General features: G+C 47.0%; 1 protein-coding gene across 2 annotated transcripts in view; it reads left to right on the forward strand.

The window, feature by feature from the left end:
* Nucleotides 1–828: 828 nt before the first annotated feature.
* PFKM (phosphofructokinase, muscle) overlaps nucleotides 829–21,014 on the forward strand; it is a 50,314-nt gene continuing 30,128 nt past the window's right edge. The window contains exons 1-3 of one of the 2 annotated variants that reach the window (XM_074935753.1): nucleotides 829–857; nucleotides 11,682–11,780; nucleotides 20,346–20,419. In XM_074935753.1, the coding sequence (XP_074791854.1) occupies nucleotides 11,690–11,780; nucleotides 20,346–20,419 (165 nt within the window). In that variant the 5' untranslated portion in view covers nucleotides 829–857; nucleotides 11,682–11,689. Of the gene's footprint in view, nucleotides 858–11,403; nucleotides 11,781–20,345; nucleotides 20,420–21,014 lie in introns of those variants that run through there. The other variant, XM_074935755.1, reaches the window with a different exon arrangement.

Here is a 21,014-nt window from a genome sequence, read left to right on the forward strand (position 1 = left end):
AGTAGCCTTTGTGGTAGTTCATGCAGAATATGGTCCTGCTGTTTGTTCAAATCATGATGGTGCTTTCTGCAGTGAGAATCCAAGAGGCCATTCTGTTTGTAACTTTAATTTGCTGAGCAGTTGAAATTAACCATTTATAACTGAAATAAAGTAAATTTTATTTACTGGTGTTGAGTTATTTTTCTGCACTTGGGGCAGGAACGGTGTGTGGGTGGAGGGAGTTTAAGGTAGATTGAAGCCACTTTGGCATTTCCTGTATTCTGTGGCTGTGCCCGGCCTGACTCATGGTGTAAGTCAGAGCAACCATGGGGCTGTCCTGACTTATACTCTGCTTCCTATGGGCCAGTGCGGTGCACTCTGGCTACACCCCTTATCTCCTTCCTATGCTGTGGGCTAATGGTAGAGCTGTTGTAGAGCCCTTATCCCTGTTCTGAATCAGCTACAGTGGCCCTCTGTGTGGAGGGTGTTCTCAGTGCAGGGGTGGGTGGGACATTTATGCCCACTTCAAGGCACTTTTACACTGCCAGAATGACATAAAGAGGCCATAGTGTAAGTGGGAATCAGGCCCTGTTTTTTAAAATTAGTTTGCAAGGCAATGTGATTCAAACCTTTTCAATGTAAGGCCATGCCCTTTATATTAGCCAATAAGAGGGAGGCATGGGAGAGGCAGCTGCTCCAGTGGGCTGATATAATGTCTATAAATACAAGGGAAGAAAGCATGCACTTTCCGGTTATGTGGTCTCCATTGGACCTCTCTGTAGTTGGGTCCAAACTTTTCATTTCTGTGTCACTTGCTTTTGCAGTTTTCTTTTTCTTCACCTTCTTCCCGTTCTCCCAGAAAAAAAAAGAGCCACCAGGTTAGTGGAGTTTGATATTTGCAGACTGATGAGTAATTTGTTGCTGAAACACTTAGGATCAGATTGTAACACTCTTGCTTGCACCTGGTAGTGCTTTATTCCCCAGGTATCATCTGGTTGATTATAATGGGGCTGCTGATGGGATAGGAAGCTACCCAAAGTGAGCAAGGACATCACAATCTAGCCCTTCTTTAACAAGTGAATGGAAGCTGAGCATGCACATGGTACGGGGTTGAATACATCTGGGATGGGGAAAGGCTGGGGATTTGAAGAGGATTTGGATGGAGAGGGTCTGGGTGTATGTGGGGGGGATGGTTGGAGCCGGTGGGCATGTTGGTGCTGAGAACCCCAAATAATGGGAGTGGGGGAAATGATTCATTAAAAGATTTTAATTGAAACATAGGTTTAACAGATTTGTTTGGGCATAAGCTTTTGTGGGTAAAAACTCCACTTCTTCAGATGCAGGCAGTATACATACCTTACCCTTCTCTTCATGTGTCAGTATATTTATGCCTGCATCTGTAATTTTCACTCCATGCATCTGGAGAAGTGGGATTTTTTACCCATGAAAGCTTAGGCCCAAATAAATCTGTTAGTCTTCAAGGTGCCACTGGACTCCTCGTTGTTTTTGTGGATACAGACTAACACGGCTACCCCCTGATAGCGAGGTTTGTTGAAGTTGGATGGAGGAGCGGGAATTACAGCAGAGGGTAGGAGACAGTGGCACTTTAGTGGATGAGCAGGGAGAGATGTTGTAGTGGGAAAATCAGGTGGAGGGTTTGGGGATTTCAGCAAATGGAAAGGTACAGGTGTGGGAAATACCTATTATTAATTATTATTTATTGAGCTTGAGCACTGACAATGTACTTGGTGTTTGACAAAGCAATAACGAGTCAGTGAGTTTGCTGTTCCTTTGGCCTTTCCCTTCCTAGATACCGGGACCTATCATGCCACCAGACCAGCAGTGATAAATGCTTTACAAATGAGTGCCATCAGATCATAGTGATAATAAAGAGGGGTCTGGTCTTGTGTACATCCCTTGAAATCTGGCTGGATAACTCAGCTGGTCCTGTGTTAGCATACTCTCTCCCACTGGTTTCAGAGTAGCAGCCGTGTTAGTCTGTATTCACAAAAAGAAAAGGAGGACTTGTGGCACCTTAGAGACTAACCAATTTATTTGAGCATAAGCTTTCGTGAGCTACAGCTCACACTCAGTTATGAGCCCAGGCATGGCAAGTTGGGTGCAAGGCTGGGTTTTTTCATCTGACCTAGGTACAGGAGTTGGCCCCTTCCCAGGAATGAAAGCTGTCTAGCACAACTACTTAGTATGTGAATCCCAGGAATCATGCCACCATGCAGATGCTGGTGAGTTCTAGGCCACTCTGCTCAAGGAGTTTCTGTCAGGCTTCTAAGACTAATCATCTTGGCATTCTTCCAGTGGGCAATGGTGGAAGACCTGAAATATTTCAGCCCAAACATGAAACTCTTTGGATTTCAGGTGTTGAGGTTTTTCATTAAATATCAAAATTCCCTGCAGAAAGCCAACACTTTTCATGAAAATTTTTTAATTAAAGCCCCAATTTTCCGTCAAAGAACAGTTTAAATGGAAAACTTTCAACCAGCCCCAGTGCTTCAGCTCGGAGCATGAAGGGAGCTCAGAGAAAATCTGGCTGATGGCATCGACTTAATAAAGAAGGGTTATAAATGCAAACCAGCAGGTTTTACAAGCTGCAGAGCTCCCTCAACTAACCACACTTCTCTTCTTTGAGAGACAACCAAGACAGTTGACAAGGGGAATGTTTGTGATGATTAAAGCCAAGCCCTCAATTTGCAGTTCATGAATGTTAGCCAATTAATTTAACTTTCCTCTGTTTATTAACTGTTAGCCAACTGATCATTATTTTGGTTGGTTTGTTAACAGGGGCATTTATTCATAATTGTCCAACTAGTTGTTTCAGGCAAATCCTGTCTCCATCACAACACAGGCTTTCATTGTGTTACCCCATTCATTGGCCAAGCTGGATGCGCGAGAGGAGTCTTGTGGTTAAAGCACTAGACAAATTCAGACTAGAAGTAAGGCTCCGTTTTTTTAAGAGTGAAGACAATTGATCACTGGGACAACTTACCAAGGGCTGTGGTGGATTCTCCTCAACTGGAAATTTTTAAATCAAGATTGGATTTTTTTTCTAAAAATATGCACTAGTTGGAACAGGAATTAATCGAGGGAAGTCCTGTGGTCTGTGATATGCAGGAGGTCAGACTAGATGATCACAGTAGTCCCTTCTGGCTTTAAACTCTATGAATTGTGACTCGGGAGACCTGGCTTGCCACATGCACTCCATCTGATCTCAGGTAAGTCACACAGACCTTGATTCAGCCACCTACTTAAGCATGTGAGAAGTCCCACTGAAGTCATGGAAATGATGCACATGCTTAGCTACCTTCCTGAATCACAAGCTCGTGCTCTGTGCCTCAGTTTCCCCATCTGTAAAATAGGGAAATAGCACACTCTTTGGGGCAGAGACTGTCTCTTACAAAGTGTATGTCCAGCACCTCGCACTGCAGGGATCTGATTTCATGAGGAGCTTCAGCTAGAATTCATGTAATAGCAGCAGTGAATGTGGGAAGGATGCAACATGTATTTTTAAATCACTTAGTAGATCAGGAGTAAAGAGAAAAGGTCACAAGCAGGACACGTGGTGCCTGTCTACCAAAAAATCAAATGTTTTCTGTATGCATCAAGTTAAATTACTTATTTTAAAATACATTTAAATTTTGTGTAAATACACTGTTTTTTTTTTGCAATAAGTTATTTTTATAATCTTTGCTGAACAAGTTCCCCCACCCACATTCGTCATAGACCATCCATCCCAGGCACCAGATTATGCTCAGTGACAGTGAGTGTCAGTTCAGAACAAGTCTACAGATAGCCCTCAGCGGATCTGCACAGTGGTTAACCACAGACAAATAAGGGTTAGAACGAGGCAGGAATCATTCACTGCACCCTCCCTCCACCACCACCTTGTTCAGTGTGTGCCTTGTGAGACAGGTTCTGCAGGAACAACAGTGTGTGATCGTGCATCTCACAGGTTGGGGCTCCCCCCAGTTCTTATCTCTTCTCCCCAACTCTGCTGTTTTGACCAGGACAGTCCTGGGGTTTAAAACACCCACCCTTGGAAGCTGCTGCCCCAGCCCATGTAGCAGGAGGGGATGGGGATGCTTCCATCCCTGCCAGGAATAGTGCTAGCAGCTAGAGCTATGCCACTCCATAGCTCCCCTTACAACACCCAGCAGCCCTAAGGATATGCTCATGACATATTCTAAGGCCTACACTAATTGTTTCCATGGAGGGGAGGGGCTGCTGCTACAGAATGACTCACTGTCTCCTCAGTCTACTCACACCCCTTCCTGCTTCCCTCACTCACCCACTGACTCCCCCGTTACCCAATTCCTCCTCCTCTCCCACCCCACCGTCCCAAGCCAACAGATTCCCCTCCCATCAGAGCAACCCCTGCTCCCACCCACTCCCAGCTGCCCAGTGACACACCTGGCTCCCTCCAGCCCAGCAACCCCCCATTCTGCCCCCTCCCCTAGCTCCCCCACACCATCTCCCTCTGCCTCCCCAGAGTCCATGGAAAACTGTCCCAGACAATACTGGCAATTACAACAGCCTTTCTCAGGGGAGCCAAAAATCCAGCCCTCCATCTTCCTTTAATACATGGCAGCTGGGCCCTGTAGCTTAATGAGCCCCAGCTGCATCTGAGCTCCATTCACTTAATCCTTTGCCGGCTTGTTTCCTTATCCCTGTAGACCCAGCAGGAAAGGAAGTTGTGGGCAGTGGCCTTGCATGAGTTACCCCAGACATGCTTTCTAAGGATTTCTTAGACTCGGAATGGGAAATAAACACTGCCATAAAGTAGCTGAAGACTGTAGCGTACTGTAATGCTGGAGGAGCAGGGAAAGTGTCTTGAAGAACCCTCTCCTTCTTCAAATTGCTCCTTAAAACATTTGGCTTGCTGCAACAGCTGGTTCACCTTTGGAAGGTTTCCTTCACAACTGTAGGGAGCTAGAGGCTTTGGCCAATATTTTTTTAAGTGGTCACTGATTAGTGTTTCTCAGTTTTTCAGGGACCAACCTGAGATACCTGGGCCCAGATCCTCAAAGGTATGCAGGCTCCTTACTTCCATTGAAATCAATGCCTAAATGCCCATCAGGATCTTGGCCCTAGAGGCCTGCTCTTCAGAGACGCTAAGAACCCGCAGTTCCTAAGGACTTAATGTAGTGTGGCAGCCAGAATTGGACTCCATCTGCGCCACTTGCCACACTGGGACCGGAAGGAATACGGTGCCCGGGAAGCAGCCAAGTGTGCTGGATAGGGTGACCAGATAAAAAGTGTGAAAGTCAGGACAGGGGGGTGGGAGGTAATAGGTGCCTATGTAAGAAAAAAGCCCCGAATATCAGGACTCTCCCTATAAAATCACCCTAGTGCTGGAGCAGAGGGATCTCAGGGGAGCTGGCGGAAAAGTAGAGCTGGCGCAGCCCGCGTGGCTATGGAAATTGGGAGACTATGGGACAAAGTTGAGAGGTAGCTAAAAAAAAAATCCTCTCCCTGGTTAGCTGCCTCCTGATGCAGCATCCCATCCGTCCTCACCGGGAGGGGGTCGGCCCCCAGGCCATGGAGGTGGCCTAACCTGTGAACAGAGAAATGGTTGCCTGGGCTTTCCAGTGACATCACAATGACCGTGTTCTGCGCTAGTGGCCCATGGAGGAGAGCAGGCCCTATAGCAGCGACTGGACTGAGGGCTGTTGGGGAGGCCTCCACCTTGGCCTGAGAGAATCTAGCCCCATGCTAGTTAGGGGGCTTGACTTGAGAGCTCTCCTTGGTGACTGGCCCAAACGCCCACTGAATATGGAGATTTGGCAGGGTAGAGAATTAGGTAAGCCCTAGACCAGGGGTTCTCAACATTTTCCTTTCTGAGCCCCCCCCTCCAATCTACTGTAAAACCTCCACGGCCCCCCTGTGCCACCACAGCTGGTTTTCTGCCTGTAAAAGCCAGGGCCGGCATTAGGGGGTAGCAAGCAGGGCAATGGCCCGGGGCCCCACGCCATAGCAGGCCCCGCAAAGCCAAGTTGTTCCAGCTTCAACTTCGGCCCCAGGTGGCAGAGCTCAGGGGCCCAGCCTTCAGCTCTGCACCGCAGGGCTCGGGCTCCAGTGAGCCTAACACTGCCTCTGCTTGGTGGACCCCCTGAAACGTGCTTGCAGCCCTCCCCCAGGAGGCCCTGCACCCCTGGTTTAGAACTGCTGCCCTAGACCATGCTTGTGGCACTGACGTACACACACACCCCCCACCCCCAATCCCATTTTTGAGACTCCATGTAGAACCCTCCATAGGGTCAGGATCTGCATAGGGGGTGGGGGCAGCTCCGATCTGACACTGGGGGCAGGGCTGTCAATTGTTGCCACCACACTGGCCCCTATGGAGATTCCCAAGGAAAGGGGGAATACCTCCCCCCACCAGGTTTCCACAGTGGGGAACTCCCCTCACCATTTAAGGGAGGTCTCAAAGGGAGCTATAGCTAGAGGAAGTCCGTGGAGCCATGCTTCTAGGGAATAGGATGGGAGGCATCAGGAACCCAGAGACATGAGGGCTTTTGGGTTTATAGCCCTTGTCTTCTGTGGATCCTGTGGAGTCCGGTGGATTTGGGGGTTGGACCCACAGTCCATTCTGATGAGGTGTAACTTGCATCCCTTGTTGGAACAATTGCGGAGATATACTCCACGATGGGATCTTTGCTAAGGTTTTCTCCCCAGTAGATGCATATGGTTTCTAGGATTCTGTGCGAGTTATTGCTGCCCTAAGCTAATTCACTTTATGGTTGACTGCGTGGCCCTGCATTAGCCACTAATCTGCCTTCGCATCCTCTCTTGCAATAACATCATTGCTTTTGTAGCTTTATTGCTTGGGCTACAGTGTATCAAATGCAAGTGCCCCACCCATCCCGGCCCAAATTGTATATTCTTGCAAAGTGTAAAGGAAATGTCAAAGGTTCCAATGACCATGATAACTGTGCTAAAATTATATAGAACCGTACCCAAAACATTCAGGTACTGAATACTATTTTCTTGCAGTTATTTTTCCAATCCCTGTTGTTGTTTGTTTTGCTGGAAGGTATTCATGGCTGCCATCAAGTGGGTCATTGATCTCTATGGACAGTCACAGACCAGGTTAAAGCTGATGGGTGTAATAATGACCCTTCATTTGGGCCAACTGGAAGAAGCAGTTAAATACCTCTTTGTGTAGTGATAGCTGAAACAAAAGGAGGCTACTGCTCAAAGCACGGTGCCAGAATGGCAAAGCTAAGAAGTTCTAATCTAAGCCATGTGGGCTGAGGGGTTTCCCTGGAATTGATTGCATACACTGGGGATAGGGGATTGATTGGTTGCAACAGTGTGTGAATAAGGCAGAAAGTTGCAAGACAGCAGGTGAAGTAGTCATGACTCATGAGGAAGCAGAGGGACAGATCTCCTTGGGGTACAGGACTGGTGGAGGAGGAAGGTTTGGGCATTGTGAGCAAAGAAACTGCCTGCTGTTTTTGTCTGTTGTGTTCAAGGGCTATGCGTGCATACTTTGTACGTAAACAGGATTGCGTCAAAGAATACTCATATCATCACTTTCTCCTCCTAAGAGAAACAACCCCAAATATGGGCTAAACAAAGGAGCAACACTATTATATGTGTTATGGTTGCATCTCGTGGCCAGTGTGTAGCCCATGGGGCTAGCCTGCTAGATAAAGATAAAGGCCCACTGGAAATTAGACCCTATACTACTGAGAATGGAAAGGCTGATAAATTGGCCCAAGAGGGTGCCTGATCAGGGGAATTCTGGAGGGGAAAGGACCAAGAGTATTCCATCATTACTCTTGGTCCCATGTGCCCAATTGGCGCAACTAAGGTTGTAAATATTGACATACTTGACTTAAAAAGAAATGTAAAAATTGGACAAGGACATAGTGAGGGTAATCCAGGAGCTTTCCACAGCAGAAGGAGAATGATCGTTAACATTAAAAACCCCTTAAACAGGAGATATAGACAGCATTTACAAGTAGTGGACGGAATCCTCATGTACACAGGAGGTCCTTTTCCTGTGTGGGTGGTTCCAACTCACCTAAGAAAGGAAATAATGTACATGGTTCATGACACTCCTACAAGAGGACACCAGGGAGTGGATAAAACAGTCCAACGCCTCCTGACTGCCACTTCTTAGGTTGGATGTACAACAATGCTCACGAAAGCTTATGCTCAAATAAATTGGTTAGTCTCTAAGGTGCCGCAAGTACTCCTTTTCTTTTTAACAATATTGTGACAACTGTTTGGCTTGTGCCCAAGCCAGCTCTACTCCATCCAAAAGAAATGCACCATTGCAATCTCAGGTGTATAAAAGTCCATGGATGGCTCTGCAGATTGATTTTATAGTCCTTTACTAAGGAACCAGAGCGGCAATGAATATCTCTTGGTGGTTGTCGATCCTTTTTCAAAGTGGGTAGAGGCATTTCCTCTAAAAGCCACAGCCAAGGTCCTGGTAGAACAAGTCTTTTCTCAATGTGGTGCTGGGTGCTGTAAAGACACATAGGAACAGCCCTTGTCCCCAAAGAGTTTAAGCAAAGGACGGGTATTGTCTCCATTTGAACCAATGGAAAGCTGAGGTAGAGACAGGTCTAGCATCCTTGCAAAGCCAGCAGGATTGTATGCCCTGCCCTTACAATGAGGAAGAGTTGTGTGTTGTGTGCTGTTGATCATGGGATAGAACAGAGGGGATTGACCCCAAATACCCACAACTTCCTGAGTGATGAATGGGTATCCCACACTGCACAGTGACAATTTCCCACAAGGCCATGTGTCCGAAGGATGCTGGGGTGTCTATCCACAGTCACAGTCCTTTGTTTTCGGGTTTTATTTTGTTTAAAATGTCGCCGGAATTTATCAGTATTTATTACAAAAATTTTACAATGGGTGAAAATCGGTGCAAAGAATTAACTTCATGGTTTTCTGAGTAAATATCGAGGTTAATATTTGGGGACAGGAGGATGACCTGGGCCACCAATTTACTGAGCCACTCTCTCTCCTTCTGGAGCAGAGAGCTGGTTCTGGGGAGTTCCCCTCTTCCAAAATTCTGGTGAAAATTGGTAAAACCTGAACAATGTAAAACCCAGGACATTTTCCGTGAAAACTGGTAAAAACCCCAAACAAAGGGCCTTACTGACAGTGCCCCACGCTTCAGCCAGTGCAACCTGATGCTGCATGGACAGAGCACCCACTGACTGGGCATGCTCTCTGCTGAAAGAGCTTGGTCGGGGCAAACACTGAGCTCTTTTGGCAGACAGTGTGCACAGATGGTGCATCATGTCCATGTGGCACCTTTGTACCAGTATAATCTCCTCTGTAAAGCTCTCGGAGAGCGACTGAGGAAAAATGCTATAGAAGAGCTAGGTATTGTTATCACTGTTAGGAGAACTGCATCCGTCACTAGGGGTTGTGTTACTATAATTATCAAAGTATAAAATCACCCCCCACCCAATCAAAATGATTAAACTGGTACAACATCTGCATATACTGCAGGCCCCAGAGCTTTCATTTGCAGATGGCTTCCTGGTGGGGGCATTGCTAACCCCAGCACCACTCCTCAAATCGGGGTCCCCAAAGTGGGCAGGCGGCATTAATGGTTTCGGCTCAGCTTCTTCCTGGAAGATGTTGATGTAACTGAAAGCTGGTGACCTCCAGAGTTCCACTGAGATCAACAGTGAGAAAGGGCACGAAGAAAGGACAACCGCTCGTCACACCAGGAGGATTCAGTGTAGGGACAGGCTGAGAGGATCACATTGAAGTTAATAACAGGGTGGAGCACACAGGGCACAGGAGTTTTATTTTACTGCAGTTATATAGGCCCAGCTTTGCCAAAGTGCTCTCTGATTTGGGTGCCTGATCTGAGACACCGAAGAATGACACGTCACACTTTTATGGAGGAGGCTACGTGGTCTAGTGGTTAGGGCACTGGACTTGGACTCAGGAGACCTCCTTGGACTCAGGCTCTGCCACTGACCCGGTGCATAACCTCAGGCAAGTTACGGCCCCACTCTGTGCCTAGTTTCCCCTCCCACCCTTTGTCTTTCATGTTAGTTTAGATTATAAGGTCTTCAGGCAGCGAGGCAGTGTGACCTAGTGAATAGAGTGCTGGACTACAGTGCACAGATACCACAGTGTTGAACACGCTATGCAAACTTATATACAATAGAACAAGCTGGGACTCAAATGACCTAGGTTCTATTCCCAGCTCTGCCACTGACCTCCCAGGTGATCTTGGACAGTGACTTCCCCTCTTTGTGCCTTATTATTATTCAGGGCAGGGACTGTCTCTTCCTAGGTGTTTGTACAGCGCTAAGCACAGTGTGACCCTGGTTTTTGTTCAGAGCCTCTCTCTGCTCCTGTAACACAAAGAATAATTGCCACCGTTTATGATGCTGGATTTCTTTTCTTTAAAACTCACCCCAGGATGAAAATAGGCAAGTCAGTTTCTCTTCTGTTTCTAGGCAGCTACATGGGCTGGTTCTGGGGCCCTGGGACAATAATCATACTTGCACCTAGCTCTTATCTAGGGTTTTCCATCAGTAGATCAATGGAGACCCTAAGCATGCTAAAATGGTTTTGGGTCCAGATGCTGCAGGGAAATGTTCTAAAATGTTTTTACTGGAAAAATATGAAAGAAATCTATTAATATTAGAGTTTCTTTTCTTTTCTTTTCTTTTCTTCTTTTTTTTTTTTTTAACCAAAACCTCCAAGTGGGACTTAAGCCACCAGAGAATGTTTCTTTAAATGTGCCTCTGAGCCTAACTGTTAGTTACCCTAAAGTCACTTTACACCTCTCTGGTGATGTGAAGGGGCCTTAAAATGAACATAAATGTAATTTATACTCACCTGATAATTAATAATACATAACTCTTATGGTGTTTTTCATCCATATTGGAGCTTTATAAAGGGGGTCCATATCATTCTCCTCGTTTTACGGATGGGGAAACTGAGGCACTGGGTGGTGAAATGACTTGCCCAAGTTCACCCAGCATGTCAGTGGCAGAGTGGAAGGCCCTGTACACTGCCAAAGCGGTATAAAATGGCCTTACCATAGCTGAGAATTAGGCCCATGATGTTTGTATTTGCAAAAACTGTTGAACTTTCGGACCTTGGACTCAGCAGCATATTTGGAGAAGAGGTCGCTTTGATCAGATACTTCTGCTAGCTGACCAGCTGGTGCGTGCCGCTGCTCAGTCACTAGGGACATCTGAGAAAAAACCCTCAGAGGCACAGAATTAGCTTTTCCCTTCTGATTGTACTTTGGAATTTTGCAAATCTAAATTTCAGCTCCTTAACCATGTGGTTTTGTTACTTTGCAGGGATGTGTCTGTAGGTTGGTGGTGTGTACAATCAGAACAACTAAACAAACAAACAAAAAAACCCCAAAAACCTGTTGAAAAGGCCCCAAAGCAGCAATTCCCAGCTGCTCTGCCAAAGTCTGTATCCGTTGGTCCCTCAGTCACACACCGTGACAACTCGTTGTGTGCATCCAGATTTAGGTGCGGCTGACGCTGCACAGAGTATAATTTACAGTATGACATTTTGGCTTGTCGTTTATCGAGTGGTGGTGCTTTGAAAGGAGATAGCGGCGACTGCAAGAAACTGTCCTGGTCCCAGAGACTGTGTGGGAATCGGGCAGGCAGGAGGCGCCTGGGAAGGGGCTCTCCTTCATCAATCTATATATTATTTTTATATTCCAGCTAAGAAAATGTCGCCGCCACCAGAAAAACATGAGCGCACACACGGTCTGGGGACTGGGAAAGCCATTGCTGTGTTGACCTCAGGAGGAGACGCACAGGGTAAGGAGATAAGCGGCACTGTTTGTGTTTGGAGTCTGTCTGTTTGAATCAATGGGCATGATTTTCAAAAGAGACTAGAGGTTCTGGTTGCTTCAGTTTTGGGAGAGCCCAGCGGGAGAACGCTGGAGATTTTCAAGAAATGCTGAGCACTCGCCCACATTGCAGCAGGTCCCTTTAAGGCAGTGGCTCTCAACCTTTCCAGATGACTGTCCCCCTTTCAAGAGTCTGATTTGTCTTCCTTACCCCCAAGTTGCACCTCACTTAAAAACTACTTGCTTCCAAAATTAGACATAAAAATACAAGTGTCACAGCACACTAGTGCTGAAAAATTGCTGACTTTCTCATTTTTACCATCTAATTATAAAATAAATCAACGGGAATATAAATATTGTACTTACATTTCAGTGCATAGTATATAGAACTGTATAAACAAGTCATTGTCTGTATGCAATTTTAGTTTGTACTGACTTGGATAGCGCTGTTTCTGTAGCCTGGTGTAAAACTAGGCACGTATCTAGATGAGTTGATGTACCCCCTGGAAGACCTCTGCATACCCCCAGGAGTACATGTACCCCTGGTTGAGAACCACTGCTTTAAGGTGTCTCCAGTTGGGAACTCAGAAACCCCCGGTTGTTTTTTAAAATGGTGACCAATGTGTGTGGTATAGATATGTCGGCAAGATCCTTTTGGGAAACCCAATCCTTATGTTGGTGCTTAAATGCGGTATTCCCCGAGCATCCAAAATCATGAGTTACACCTCCCAAAGTCATGAGATAGGCATAAAAATCGGGGGGGGCTTGAAGGAAACAATAAATTGTGGGTGCATTTTCTTTGCCTTTGGGGTTTTGAGCCTTTAGGAGTCATGTTTTCAAGCTTCTCTCCATAACCCCAAAGGCTAGAAACATACTTCTTTTTTTAAAGGAGAGCTGAGATTCTCATCATGTGACTCTGGGAGCTGGGGCTTGGAGAACATTAACTATCATGAGACTGGCAATAAAATCACAAGGTGTGATCTTGGACCAGATGCCAACCTGGCTCAGGTGACCATGAGGCCTTGTGGCTTTAACCACTACTCAGGAAGCAGTGCAAGGATCTGTGATGGCACCTAGAGCCTGTTACTGCTTTCATAAACCATCAGATAAAAAATACAATAATGCCCCTCTTACAGCCTGATTTGCAAATGGGGCCTCTCATTCCAAGTGCATTGATTGTGGGGTTAGGGGTGGCTAAAACAGAGCTCTCCAAAAATCAAGCGATCCAAAATTTCATATAGATATAAAATTTAAAACAGATCATTTTTCAGAAGCCGCTTTGGCAAATGTTGAAGTTCGGACACTACAGGGAAGAGAATCATGTACCTGGATAGATACCGTATTTATTTTAAATTGGGGAGCATCAAGTGTGACATCCTGTGAGCTGATTGGCTGAGTAAAATACATTTCTATTACTCTTATTCTACTTCGGCTAGCCTGCAGAACCCACACAGCTCTGGGAGAGGGGCCTGAAGTCTATGCCTCTTGTGGAACCACAGAATTATTAACTAAGTCCTGACTGCAAGGCCCGATTCTGTCCTCACTTATGCTGTTGGACTCCACTGGTGACAAGCTTCACTGTGGATGGACTATTGTCTCCAGAATCCGTGCCTGAGTGTGAGACCCTGCAGCTTCTTGGCTTTCAGACCCCAAGCGGGGCTGATGGGAGTACGCATTTTCAAGTGGGTAGAGCACAGGACTGGCAGTCAGGACTCCTGGGTTCTATCCCTGACTCTCCGCGTGACACTGGGCAAGTCACTTCCCCTACCCCTGCCCCATTTACCCTTTCTGCAGAAGAAAGATGATCACGCTCCCCTGCCCCACAGGATCAATGTTTGTGAAGTGCTTTGATCTCCCCAGCTGGAAGGTGCTTATTAGAGTGACTCTAGTGTGTGGACAGAGCAGGTCTGGAAGTAAAGAGACCCATTCCAGTCAAGCAGCACCATGGGCTCCAGTGCAGCTTGTAAGCTGCAGCCTGCATTCGGGGGCCTCGAAGAACAGCTCCACACAGCAAAGCAAGGGCTGTGATGGCTTTTAGCAGGGTGCAGCATGAGCTGCCCCTTCAATCTCCTTGCCCTGGGGGCAGCTCTTGGTTGCAGCAGGCTCTCCTGATGCTTGCAGTCAGGGAATGCAAGGAGGAGGGTTGTGTGCAGGAGCAGAGAGCTGGGCAATGCTCCCTGTGTACTCTCCTTCCCCATCATACACTCATTATGCACCCAAACTCTAGCCCACCAGAACACAACACTTTAGACTCCCCCTTTGCTTCCTTCCCTGCTTATGGCACAAACAAGGCTCTGCCATTCCTGTCTCTCCTGCTGCTGTTCACAGGAATGGCTGCCTTGTCGTGTTTCTGTAACATAAACTGTTTTACCAGGCTAGGTTGTTGGACTGTCACTCAGAACCCAAACTGGGGGGCCAGTGGGCTGCCCTTCATCTGGTCCCTACCCTTTGACCCATCCGGCTCAGGTGATCCTACCAGGAGTGAAAGCTCCAACTGGCATAGCTTCCAGGGACAGTGAGACACACAAGCCTTCCTCTGTCCTCGCCCCAAGGTGCAGTCCATCTATTGTTCTTATTGATATCGAGGTAACCAAGGCCCCTTTGCACTAGGTGCTGTGCAGACATATCCCAGATGGCCCCTGCACTAAGAGGTGAGACAGCAGGTCTGTGCAATAAGCAGCTGGGAGAGCACCAAGGAACAGGGGTTCTCTGTGTATCTCACATACAAACCCTCATCTCAAGGCCTTTACTGTATTTGTCCTCACACACCCCTATGAGGCAGGGCAGGGCTATCATCCCCATTCTGCAGATGCCGGGGGGGGGGGGGGTACAGAAGTATAGAGCGACTGACTTGCCTAAGAAGCTGGGAATTGAACCCTGGGTCTCCCAGGACCTAGGCAAGTACCCTAACCACTACACCATTCTTCCTTCCACATATAAGCTGTATCTTAAGCTCACCAGAGTCTATGACTGAAGATGTCTTTAAGCATGTCCACCATCATTTACATTAGGGGCAAAGCACGAACATGTTAAAGGAAACAGAGGAAACTCCCGGAACGGCTCAGACCCGAGGTCCATCTAGCCCCGTGTCCTGTCTCTGACAGTGATCAGCACCAGATGCTGCAGAAGAAGTTGCAAGACTCCTGCAGCTATGGGATGTGTTCAAAGAGTAAAGCATATACATGGCGATGAAATTTCTTGGATGGCCATGTGTGTGTGTGTGTGAAGCACAAGGCAAGGTGGTAGCGTGAAAGGTAACAGGAGGAAGCACGTACCATGTGCACTCATTAGGGTGGGTGGTCACACATTAGTAAAGTACTGGTTGGCAGTTGGTATCAATGCTGAAGGTATTTAGTGGGCAGGCAGGAGCTTATCTCATGATTGCAGGAATAGGTAGGAAGAACAACAGGGGAAGAGTTAAGGGGAACTTACTCTGCATTTCCATACTTGTGTCTGTTTCAAAATTTTCCCTAACTGAGAATTTTCTGGCTTTTCCACTGTTTGATTTCATTCTAAATCACAACATTCTTCTCAAGTTTGATCCCCTTAAGTTATTGATCAATATTTGCAACCTAACTCCAGTTTAACAAAGTTTTTTTTTGGGTCTGGGAATTTCTTAAGTTTTTCATTTCAAGGGAAGTTCTTTCATACTTTGAATGTTGTTGGTTTCAACTGAATACTTTCAAAAGTGACTAGAGATTTTGGGAGCCCTATTTAAGGCACGTTAAGGGCCCAGATGCTCAGAAAGTGCTGAGTCCTCAACCCTTTGAAAGTCAGGCCCCTTTAAGGCATCTCAGGTTGCGCACCCAAAATCCCTAGTTGCTTTTGCAAATCCTTGGCTGGGTTATGTTTGTCTGTCCCTGTGTGAAGTACTACTGTGCTGTAAATCACAACAGAAGATCTGCGGGGCGCTCAGAAATTTCTGGGACCCTCCGCCCCCCCCCCCCCGGTTTATAAATTGTGCAGGAAGCTTAGGTGGGGAGAATTGGTGCCGGCAGTGCTTTGGCATTGCCTAGCCCTCCACTCTACCTCCACTGATCTTGCAACTCTACAGAACTCCCTTCCCATGTGAGAGAGACCGCAGCTTGCAGCAGGGGGTAGAGAAGTGACACACTCATCCTCAGAAGGTAGAACAGGGCTGGGGGGAATCCCCATGTCCCCTTAGCTGAGGGATGTCCTGCACTGAGCACACTGGGCACTGGAGCAAGAGAAGAAAGGGGCAGGGAATAGACCTGATGGCTTTGATCTAGGATGTGCGGGTGAAGTGGGAGCTGCAGGGCTGGGGGTGATTAACTCGGCGACACCAGCCTGATGCTCCAGGAGCTGTGATACCAGCAACGCATCAGCACTGGCAGGAGCAGACTTGGCTAATGGCATCATTAGCTGGTGTGACTGTATGGGGGTCCCTCTATGGGAGGGTCAAACAATCTCCCAGCTGAATTCAGGTCTTTGGGCTCAGAGCCAGCTGATGCACAAGGGGAGAAACCACCTTCGATGTGTAAGAAGGTAAAGATGACCATTCTCTCTCTGCCCCCTGTAAACTGAAATAGAGCCTCGCTTTTGGAAAGAGGTCCAGTCTTGATTTATCTTGAGAATCCACCACATCCCTTGCTCCACTGGTTAATCACCCTCCCTGTTAATCATTGCATTGTAATTTCTGGCGTGAATTTGTCGAGCACAAATATCTTTTCTCCTTTGTCTTCGTTCTTAATATCTCCCCCCACTGCTTTGCTATTACAGTTTGTCTGTAGGCTCTCGTCCAAGATTGCATTGTGACCAATAAACTCTCATTGTGCCTTCAGACAAGGCCGCTGTCCGCACACGGAGGGTAGCTGTGGCTGAGAATACCCCCGTGGGAGAGGGTTGTAATCCAATCCCAAAGTACTCCTCTGTCCCAAGGAGAGGCCTCTCCCGCTGAGGTATTTTCAGCCACGCAGGCGCGCCGGGTGCCAGGGAGAACCGCAGGCACTTATGGTTAAATGTCAGCAGACCAAAAATAAAATGTGAAAATCATCTGAGGGATCAGGTGCATGAGACAGCATCATCCAGCAGTAAGGGGCTCCAGGCACACAGGAGGGCTGGGGAAGGCTGAGTTATATTAGGCAGCATTGGGAGGTTCTGCTGGGCAAAGAGATGGAGCACAATTTGGGGAGCCTAGAGCCCCCCCATGTGATACAGAGCCAGCTCCTTGCACGTTTTAACGTGGCATGGGTTTAGGGCAGAGGCTAAGCTGGCACATCAGCTGCTGTGCTGAGCCACTGCCCATTGCCCACACATGGAGTGGGAGCAAAGGTTGCAGAGGGAGCGGCAGGGTCTTGAAGAGGTCTTTGCCCTCCGCTAGAGGGGATCACCCCACACAGGGGATGGATCGTGATGTGTCTGTGACACAACACAAGGCCTATTTGAGTTACTGTGTGACACAAAAAGAAAAGGAGGACTTGTGGCACCTTAGAGACTAACAATAGTGGGGGCGGGGGGTGGAATAAACATGGGGAAATAGCTTTACTAATTAAATAAAACTATTTCCCCATGTTTATTTCCTCCCCCCGCCCCCACTATTCCTCACACATTCTTGTCAACTACTGGAAATGGCCCACCTTGCCCTGTCTCAGAGCAGTGTTGGGACGGGAAAGTTTCTTTCTGACCACCAGTTAGTTAGGGGCAAGCTTATGCCCTGAAGCATGACAGTTTATGTCACTAATTTACTACATTAAAGATGGTGAGGTGCCCAGATGCTAGGGTGATGGGGGCCATAAAAGTATCTTAGATAATATCTGTCGTTTACATTGAGGGAGCACCTAAAGCCCACAACCAGTTTGGGCACTATTGGGCTAGGTGCTGTACAAAGCTAGGATAAATGACACTCCCTGCCCCAAAGAGCATCCAACCTCAAAGCCAAGATGGAGCAGGTAGATGAGACAAACCAGTGGCCCAAGGTGAGGTGGGGGAGACAGGGTGATGTATAAATAGAATAAGATAGGCACAATTCTTAGCTGGTCAGTAGCAATGGTCCCAGCTTTCCACCTGCCCAGCCATCACCAGGTTAACACTTGGAGGAGGTTCCCCTCTATAGCTGGCCAGTTTCTGGGTGGTGGCCAGGAGGGGTCTGGAGAAATCTAACCATTCCCAAGCTCTGATGGGACATTAGTCTGTGTGCCAGAATCCAAATTTAAATGGAACCTGTGGATATTTCTCTTTAATAGGGGCACGTTATTTAAGCCATCTCTGCACTCTCTGGCTTTTGCGTTGACTTGGGGACCAGAATGACCCCTGGGGTAAGTTAGAGCAGCCTCAGGGACTAGTCTAACTTTTACAGCAGCTTCCCAAGGGCTTCAACCCAGCCTAAAATCCCTGTAGCACAGAGTGGTCTGAGCACATTCCTTCCTGTCATGCCCCCGCCCATGCCAAGACCCCCAGGGGGGTGCGGCATAAGGTCATTTACATCTAGAGCTGGGCAAATAACGGGATGTTTCAATTCACTGGCATATCCGACTAATTGGGGGAGGGGAAAATCCATTTTCGGACCACAGAAAACACACTCTTTTTACGTTTTTGGCTACTTGAAAAGTTGCGGGGAAAAATCCTGTTTTGGGTTGAACAAAATATTTTGTTCGGCCTGAATTGAAACATTTTGCTTCAATTTCGAGCATTGTTTCAGGTTTTTATATTTTTTAACAAAAATTTTTCAACAAAAAGTCCTTTCAAATAAAAAATCAAAATGTTTTGCTTAAACAATGTTGAGATGAAACTTTTCAATGTTTTTGGAGTTTTCTTTTAAGTCTCCCCCCCCATTGAAATAATTTGCCGAAATCCACAAATTTCCTGAATGTTTCTGTGTTGCTGAATCAGCATTTTTTTGCCAAGGGGGGGGAGTTTTAGTTGAAAAATTTTACCCAGTTCTTCTTACATCAATCTTCTGCTGGTTCTGTGCCAGATGCCCTGCCACCATCTCCTTCTGGCTCTATTACAGCCTCTGCAGGCTACCAGAGTTGTGTAGAGGGATCTGAATTGGGCCCTTATCTGGTTGAGCTGCTGGAGCTGACAGGGCTGCTTTTCCTGCCCACCTCTGGGTGAGTGCTTCCATAAAAATCCACCCCCTGCTGTATCACGGCCGCTTAGGCAGCACGGGGATTCATGGGATTTGCTTCAATCAAATATGTTCTGAACATTGATGGCTTTGATAGAATTTCACATCAGAGGAGCACAAGGGTTGCTTGCAGGCTCAGGGCCTCAACAGATAACGGCTGGAGGAAGGACAGGCTGCAGTGAAATGCTGCGTGGTTGAACAGGGAAGCTCCACACAAGTCACGTTTGCTCCACAATTTATCCCGTGATTACTTCAGTGGTGGTGGTATGTTGTGAATGGAGGGTTCAGGTCTGTCATCAAAGAGTAGCATCAACCTAGTGGTCCATAGCCACTTGATGTGCCTTCTGTGCGGTAGAGAGAGATCTGTAAGGGGAGGGGCTCTTGGACAATAGAGGAGAAGTGTCCATCAACCCCTTTTGAGTAGGTTTGACAGAATTAGATTTTTTCTGTGTTTTTTATCATTTTGATGGAAAGTATAATGTTTATTTGAAGCATATTTTATTTTTATTGATTTAAACATTTATTTTATTGATTTGCAGAAAATTATGGGAGGTCAGACGATAATTATTTAATAACCGTAGACACCGAGATTCAAAAAGTTAAAGCTTCATAACATTAAAACACAAACTGCCAACATCACTTGTCAAAAGCTGCAAAGCAAAGAGCCTCAAATCAAACTCTAATCCATTCTTAAGCAGCATGTTTCTTGCTCTGCCTATCAGTGAATTTCAGTGATCATGGATGGAATATTTTGTGTGTGCACATGGTGAAATTGACATTTATCGACATTTACGAAGAAAAAGCTAACCCTGCTAAGTCTGCTTTTGAGGCATCCTCCTTCCAGAGACTAAGCTGGCTGGCACCAGAGCAGAGCTGGAAGAGGACAAAGAGGGCTTCTGGGAAGGATCAGCAGATATTGGGGCCTGGAATAATGCTGCCTCCTTCCCATGCATCACGCTGTTGCACCATCCTGCATTCACTTTGAGCCAGCCATCTCTTGTTAATGGCTCCATGAATTCCCATGAGACGCTTGACTAGGCTGCCCCCAGCAGTGTAGGGGAAAGACTTGACTAGTGCTGAAACCATTCCTGTCCTGTAGGAAAAACTAGCCTTCTCCTGCAAGTGTCAGCTGAAACCTGGAATCTGTATCCAGCCCAGAACTGCTCAAAGCCCCTTCCTGTTACTGCATCAGAAACCCCTGAGCTCCATCATGTTGACCAGAAGGGACCATCGGGATCATCTAGGTGGTAGGACATTCCAAAAGCACGGCACAGGCCAGAGAATGTTACCTGGCAATTCCGCCGCCGAGCCCAGCGGTTTGTGATTGAATTGGAGCACACTACTGAATCAGAAAGCCAAGTCCTGCAGAGATTCCCTTCCATTATGGAATGAGATGGCAGGTGTTTTGCATGCAAGAGTGATTTTTCTCTCTCTCTCTCTGCACAGGCATGAATGCGGCTGTCCGGGCTGTGGTTCGAGTGGGTATCTTCACAGGAGCTAAGGTGTACTTTGTTCATGAGGTTGGTACGATTGTTTCCTTCTTGGATGGCTTCCCCACCTCTACTCTGAACTGCATCTTGCTTTGCTCTCATTGGGATTTTAATAACGTAATGTCTCCACAGTACATGAATCATTATAAACGTAGCCAGTTGTGTCTAGAAAAATCCCCATTGCAAAGGGCGATAGGAAGGGAAATCTCTCCTGATTTTCATGGGGTGCTTGACGTAATATCTTACAGTTAATCCTTGGCCTCCACCCTAACTCCCTGCCCCAAACCAGAACCTACCTCCCTGTACCCCAGCCCGCTACCCTAAACCTAAACCAGAACCTGCTACCCTAAATCCCAATCCTCTGGTCCCCAGCACCGCAATTCCATCAGCAGCCTGCACCCCTGCAGTAACCTCAAAGACCCATTCTGCGTCTAGACACAGAGCCACTGAGAGACCAGGACCTCACCTGAGACCAAGACTCACTGATTTAATCAGAGTCGGGGCCGGAGTGGATATTTTGACATTTATTTTGTGATGTCTCCATGGGACATACTGCTCTTAAAGGTTCTATGTTAGTTTTACTGTCTTGCCTTGTATGAAAAGGAAGCCAGCTTTAGATATGAGG

The sequence above is a fragment of the Natator depressus genome, chromosome 20 (assembly GCF_965152275.1).
Source record: "Natator depressus isolate rNatDep1 chromosome 20, rNatDep2.hap1, whole genome shotgun sequence".
Classification (NCBI taxonomy): domain Eukaryota; kingdom Metazoa; phylum Chordata; order Testudines; family Cheloniidae; genus Natator; species Natator depressus.